Source organism: Solanum verrucosum, unplaced genomic scaffold (genome assembly GCF_900185275.1).
Source record: "Solanum verrucosum unplaced genomic scaffold, falcon-dt-bn FXZP01000032.1, whole genome shotgun sequence".
In the NCBI taxonomy this organism is placed as follows: Eukaryota; Viridiplantae; Streptophyta; class Magnoliopsida; order Solanales; family Solanaceae; genus Solanum; species Solanum verrucosum.
Window position 1 is genome coordinate 2,007,976 of NW_026020569.1, and position 6,956 is coordinate 2,014,931.

A 6,956-nucleotide genomic window follows, 5' to 3' on the forward strand; every position below is an offset into this window, starting at 1 on the left:
ACGAATAAAAAAACTCATCTTCAAAAAGACTCGACTGACTTTGTTAATAACACTACTAAAAAAAGACTCTTGTTCATTGTTAATAACACTACTAAACAATGTTAAAACTCGACTGACTTTGTTAGGTTGTCGGTGATTTTAAAGAAAGAAAACCAACACAATTTCGTCGATTATTTTTCACACAAAAATACATAACACTCTTAAAAAGAAATTATTATTTTTTAAAAAGAATTATTTTTTGTTAATTTTTAATTTTTTAACTAAAATTAAATGACACATGTCGATTTAAAATAAGAAGTTGCAATTGAAGAATATATATAAAAATAAATAAATCATAAAAATAGTATTTCGTGTTAAAATGGAACATAAAAAATGAAATTCAAGAATTAAAATGAAACAAGGCTGAGATAAAATGTAAAAATGAAAAGTGTGAACAAGTTAGAGAGCTTGTATATGTGTTTGGCCATAAATAAATATATTTATATTCATCAAAAGATCAGTCTCTTTTTAGATGCATTATTGAATAGTCATCAACCAATAGAATCCTAAAGTCTACTTGTAAGGTGGCTGCTGCTTGTCATTTCAATGAACATTGAGAAAGAGGATGAAGAGTACAGAACATTTTTGAGTTTGACACAAAATCATTTTATCTATCTATTGGGTTTGGCCTGTCTTCATGTGCTTTACAATAACAATAATATCATATTGAGTATACTTTTGTGAAGTACAATTTTGTGAACTGGAGTTGTGAGATAGAATATATACAAGCCTTATTTTTAAGTCAAAACAATTAAAACAGTCAAGAAAAATAATATACAGAAGTGAAGTCATCACAAAAATTTATCAAACAGTGAACAATAACTATAACAAAATATACCATAATCGAAGTACAAGAAATATCAAACGGTAACAAATGGCTTGATTCACCAATATTAGGTTAATACGCAATTGCCTAAGAACAGAACCTTTTTAAACCTTTCAACAATTCCACATGTCTGGTAATCCAAATATGTTGATATATTATCGATAGCGATTGTCAAAATTTAAAGCCTAATTCTGAAATACAGAGGCGTATCCAGGATTTTGAGATGATGGGTGCACTGTTATAAAAAAGGTTGATCTATGATATAAATTTGATCAGTTCGACATTTAAGTTTTTACTACTGAAAACCGTTAAAATTTTAGGTCTAAAATTAATTCTTATATATATATAGCAATTACCACTTAGAGAAGTGTTATCTAATTTTAGAAAGAAAAATAAAACAAGATAAATATAAAATTCAAATTTCTAACCTCGCGGAGAGAGGTGCACCCAATCATAATCGCATTATGTGATACTTCAAGTGTGGGTTCACACATCTATATTTCAATATTTTTTTAAAAATATAACACTACTACATATGATCTTAGGAGGGGACTATGGGTTCACGTGAACCCAGTGACCCCCTTGGATACGCCTCTGCTGAAATATCTATCATATTATAATCTTTGATTTAATAGCTAAAAAAGATGCCACTTGTTTTCCAATTTCCTCTCACGTAGAAATCCTTGTATGAGCATTGACCCACCCATAATTGCAATTCCCCTGCCATTTGGACACCACTAGTAGTTGAATTATTGTAAAAATATTTGTCTTTCATCAGTTTCTTGATTGTTTGGCAACTCTGTTGGGACTGTGCAGATTTGATAGAGACCTCCCATCCAATATTTGTAGCCCACTTGGGCTATATTCAAGATCCTCACATGTTTTTTAATACTCAATTGTATCGACTAACTTCATGAATAGACGTTCCATTAATTAAAAAAGAGTAGTAGAGAATATCTATATGTGAAATCAAGATACTCTCTGTTCAATTCAATCAATATCTGCTTTAACCTTAGTCCTTATGAAGAGTAATACATATAACCTTTCAATAAATAGATTGTTATTGTCATTGGTCAAATATATTCTAACTACTAGTTTGAACTTTGAAACATGAATAGATTAAGTAATGCTTTTGTTAGTTTATAAAAATGAGTTTGAAATAAATTAATATTGCAAATAATATATTTTTAAGATCATAAGATTAAAGAATATTTTGATATATTTAATATCTTTTTAATTTAAAAAATCTTACTTATTTAAAGTTTTTATCAAATCAAAATTACCGATTAAATGTTAATAATGAACTCTACCAATAGCATATATGACTTGTCAACAAATGAAGTACATGTGTAAATTAAAAAAATTAGGCAAGGGGCTATACATGTGTCAACAAGTTAAAAAAAGGCTTAATTTTAGCTCCACCTAAAATGCGTAACTCAGCAGGTAAGTCAGCTTCCCACCGGCCCACCGATGCAGCACAAATTTTATGATTATCATTAGTAATTAAGAGAGGACACATGTATAACTACTATAAATACTACCAATATAACCATGACAAACCAAAGCGGCACACTTTTGTTTTCTTTATCATCACTTGCTTGCCTCAAATATTCATCTATCCTTTTTTCCTCAATATATATTTGGATCCAAAATGATATATCAACACTTAGAGATGGAGAGTAATCAAGAAAGAGAGATTGAGTATTGTCGTGCTAGGAAAATGAATGCATATATTCATAGCCAAATTATGAGAATTAGAGCAGAGGATTCACAGCTTGGGGAAGATATAGCTAAGAAGCTCAGGCAGAGAGTTGTTGATCAGGATGTTGCTTCTGTTTTTATGTTGTCTAAGCCTATGTTGCCTGCTTCACCACTTGGTGGGAAAACGCCCATTAAGTCTGCTAATTAGGTGCGTTTGACTTGTTTATTTTCCATTTTTTCTCTAGTCACAGATTCAAAATTTGAAATTAAATGTGTGATATATAATTTTTTATAAACGTGGTGAATGCACATGTACTCACTGGTTTTTGAACTTCTAACATAGCGGGGTTTTAATGGACTTTTTTCTCTTGTTTTGAAATTCAATTGAATTCCCTTCGGAACTGGTATCTGTTCAAGTACCCCTTCTTACGTTCGAGCATGAGCAGAGCGTTTTTTTTTTTTTTTTTTTAATCTCATTATTATTGTAAGGAATTCGAAAAGACTCTTTCATATTGCACTGGTATTGGATCCTTTAGGAGAAAAAGAAATATCAGACTATATATAAATGGTTGAATTCTCTTAATTTTAGGAATTTTTTTTTATATAATGACAAAATTGGTTCAGAAATTGCGTTAGGCCGCGGTACATCTCTTTGACACTCTTGTTTAACATTTTTTACTTTACCACTTCTTGATATATCAAAAGAAGGATTAGTAGTAGTATAATTTTTAGGTACTATTTTTTACTGTAGAATCTTTCTTCGCTTTGTATACTGCTATAAATCTTGTAAATTAACAGTTAATAATTCTGCTTGATTGGAACAGGAAGATTTTCTCTACGCTGGGGCTACCGGAAAAAGGAATAGAGATGGAGATGAAGTTCCTTTCTTATCACTTCCGTTATGTATATTTTGATGTACAGTATATAATACGTAGGAAGAAAATAGACGAAATCTCCAAACTCCACTATGTATATTAAAATATTGAAATACCAAAAACGTAGTTGAGAAGCAAAGTCTTGAGAATAGTATGGTGAATGAAAAAAAAGTTAATGAACACGTATGTGGGATTGTGAAATTAAAATTAGTATGGTGAATGATAATTTCAACGAATATATCAACATCAATGTGTTTGGAAAGTCCAAGACTGGTCCATAAATTAGGGATAGTTGATAAGACACAGGATTAAGAAGTTGAAAATAGCAAACTACATATTCAGAAGAAAGTTAATCAAATACATGAACCTACTGAATATGAACCACTTCTAGTTTTAGGTACCAATGAGACCATTGGCTACATAATCATCCAAGCAAAACATGGAGAAATAAACCTAATACTCTTCATTTTCATCATCTTCACCATCACCAGACTCGCATCCAACTTCCTCATAGTCCTTCTCAAGCGCAGCCAAATCTTCTCTAGCCTCAGAGAACTCTCCTTCCTCCATACCTTCACCCACATACCAGTGAACAAAAGCCCTCTTTGCGTACATCAAATCGAACTTGTGGTCAATTCTTGAGAAGACCTCAGCAACACTAGTGGAATTTGAAATCATACAAACAGCTCTCTGCACCTTGGCTAAGTCTCCACCAGGGACAACAGTTGGTGGCTGGTAATTGATACCACATTTGAACCCAGTTGGGCACCAGTCCACAAACTGAATGGTCCTCTTAGTCTTAATTGTGGCTACAGCAGCGTTCACATCCTTGGGCACAACATCACCTCTGTACATCAAACAGCAGGCCATGTATTTCCCATGGCGTGGGTCACACTTGACCATCATAGACGATGGCTCAAAAGCAGTGTTAGTAATTTCAGCAACAGAAAGTTGTTCATGGTAGGCCTTCTCAGCAGAGATCACAGGCGCATATGAAGAAAGCATGAAATGAATCCTTGGGTATGGAACCAAGTTAGTTTGGAACTCATTTACATCCACATTCAAAGCACCATCGAAACGCAGAGAAGCTGTCAGCGATGAGATAACCTACAGAATCGAACAATTGATTAGCCCATCTCTTAAATCAAACAAAACATTTCAAAATAGGAAACAGTGAGATGCTAAAAATACAATACCTGAGAAATAAGCCTGTTGAGATTGGTGTAAGTAGGTCTTTCAATGTCGAGAGATTTACGGCAAATGTCATAAATGGCTTCATTATCCAAAAGGATAGCAACATCAGTGTGTTCAAGAAGCGAGTGTGTTGAGAGGACAGAGTTGTAAGGCTCAACTACAGCAGTAGAGACCTGAGGTGAAGGGTAAATGGTGAATCCAAGCTTGGATTTCTTTCCGTAGTCAACAGAAAGCCTCTCAAGAAGTAGAGAACCAAGCCCTGAACCAGTCCCTCCACCAACAGCATGGAACACCAAAAATCCCTGAAGCCCAGTGCAGTTGTCAGCTAGCTTCCTTATTCTATCAAGACACAGATCCACAATCTCTTTCCCAACTGTCACCAAAATTAACCAATAAACAACATATAAAACAAAAACGAAATGAACAAATGAAACTCCCTCTTCATGAAAGTTAGAGGTTTCGAGTCTTACTTGTATAATGTCCTCTGGCAAAGTTGTTAGCAGCATCTTCTTTGCCGCTGATGAGCTGTTCAGGGTGGAACAACTGACGGTAAGTTCCGGTCCTCACCTCATCAATAACAGTAGGTTCCAGATCTACAAACACAGCACGAGGTACATGCTTTCCAGCACCCGTTTCACTGAAAAACGTGTTGAAAGCATCATCTCCTCCTCCAACAGTGACGTCTCCGGGCATTTGTCCATCAGGCTAGACAAATTATCAAACACAAGCCGGTCAATACAAAAATTCCAAATAGAACTACATCTATTGAAGTAGAGAGATAAGGGGACAAACCTTGATACCGTGTTCGAGGCAGTAAAGCTCCCAACAGGCGTTTCCGACCTGGATTCCGGCCTGACCAATGTGGATGGAGATGCACTCTCTCATTTTCTTTTATGTAAGAAATTGCAGAAAATCGAACTAGAAAAGTAGTGAAGATGGATGAAAATTTATGACAAGAGTGAATTGAATAAGGAGCTAGGGTTTGTAAGAAATGGGTTGTTTATATAGGAGAGGGAAAGAGGAATTATAGCCGGTGGAATTTTGAAATTTGAAATGCTTTCTTTCCAGCTGTTTGTGACCGTTGCCGCTCCTTTACGTTTTCTGGAAAATTTGAATTTTTGGTTTCGTTGGGCCTTACGATACTGGACCGAGCTCATCAAACTATAAGAAATGGGCTCGTTAGTTTTCTCTATTGGGCCAAATCTTGTGGATTTAGCCAGAGATCTCAGCCCAAACCTTCTACATAGGCCTAAACCAATAACTGGAGAGCTATCTTTTTCTCTCTCACACACATTAGTGATTAGACCCCCTCACTTCCAACCCGAAAGTTGCGAGTTCGAGTCACCAAGGGAGCAAAAAGGGATGGACGCTCGTAGGGAGGGTAAAAAAAAAAGATTAGACAATGTTTTTCTCTCTTTACTTATTAATTATTATTGGTGAGCAAAACGTGAAGAGACATAAGATTGTGCATTTAACATGCTTAAAATTATGATACAATTGATGTGTCATTGTCTCATCATCTCTTATCATTCAATTTAAATGATTTGTTCAAATTTTAATTGTTTCACCTTATATGAGAAGCTTAATCTAAATGAATAACAACTATAAACGGCAAAAAAATAGGTTTGGAACAAGGATATGCCGTGGTAAGGCATGTTGGAAATAGTTTTTCTACCCCCACAAAATAAGGATAAGGTCTAGGTTTGATTCTCCTCAAACCTCACTTGTAGAATTTCTCTGCATATGATATTGCTGTTGAGCTCCAGTGAAAAGACTAAATTTGTCCTAATGAAGTTAAATGTAGTTTTGGTTTACTAGTAAATTTAGCCCTATGGACTATACTAATAAAATACAACACAATTTCTCGTAATTCAGTGACCATTCATCAACAAGGCCTAAAACTATTTTGACATGATTGTTCCATGTTAACTTTGAGATGTTTTATTGAGGGATTTCAAAATCCAGTATCCATCATGTTCATTATATGTGGATTAGGTTGGAAAGTTTACCAGAATTAATTTAATGTATCCATATAGGCCTCATTAGAAGAAAAGGCAGTTGTGGTCCAACACAAAATGAATTTAGCTTCACTGTCTATGTTTGTGGTCCAAATGTCTTTATGTCTGTCTCTAATAATCCCATTGCAAACTCATACTTTTATATATCATTGTTCTTCATTATTACTCTCACCTTCTTATTTTCATTGCTCTTATAATCATTTATATGATTACTATCAAAGTCCCTTTTAATTTCATTTGTTTTTTTTTGTTGTATAGTTTTTCCTATTTTCCTAGCTTAATTATTAGCCTAGATTTCAGCAG

General features: G+C 34.2%; 1 protein-coding gene across 1 annotated transcript; it reads right to left on the reverse strand.

Annotated features, from left to right (window-relative positions):
* Nucleotides 1-3,747: 3,747 nt before the first annotated feature.
* Nucleotides 3,748-5,607, reverse strand: LOC125811169 (tubulin alpha chain-like). The gene is made up of 4 exons (XM_049490692.1): nt 5,428-5,607; nt 5,106-5,340; nt 4,638-5,008; nt 3,748-4,548 (listed from the first exon to the last, which is right to left on the reverse strand). The coding sequence occupies exons 1-4, from the start codon at nt 5,518-5,520 to the stop codon at nt 3,895-3,897; spliced, it is 1,353 nt and encodes a 450-aa protein (XP_049346649.1). The 5' UTR covers nt 5,521-5,607; the 3' UTR covers nt 3,748-3,894.
* Between the last annotated feature and the right edge of the window lie 1,349 nt (nt 5,608-6,956).

Excerpts from the sequence above, each read along its gene's own strand:
- LOC125811169 (XM_049490692.1), bottom strand. The coding sequence starts at position 5,520 with ATGAGAGAGTGCATCTCCATCCACATTGGTCAGGCCGGAATCCAGGTC. Across the intron at positions 5,009-5,105 it reads TGCCAGAGGACATTATACAA|TTGGGAAAGAGATTGTGGAT; the intron begins GTAAGACTCGAA and ends TTTTGGTGACAG. Across the intron at positions 4,549-4,637 it reads TCAACAGGCTTATTTCTCAG|GTTATCTCATCGCTGACAGC; the intron begins GTATTGTATTTT and ends TCGATTCTGTAG.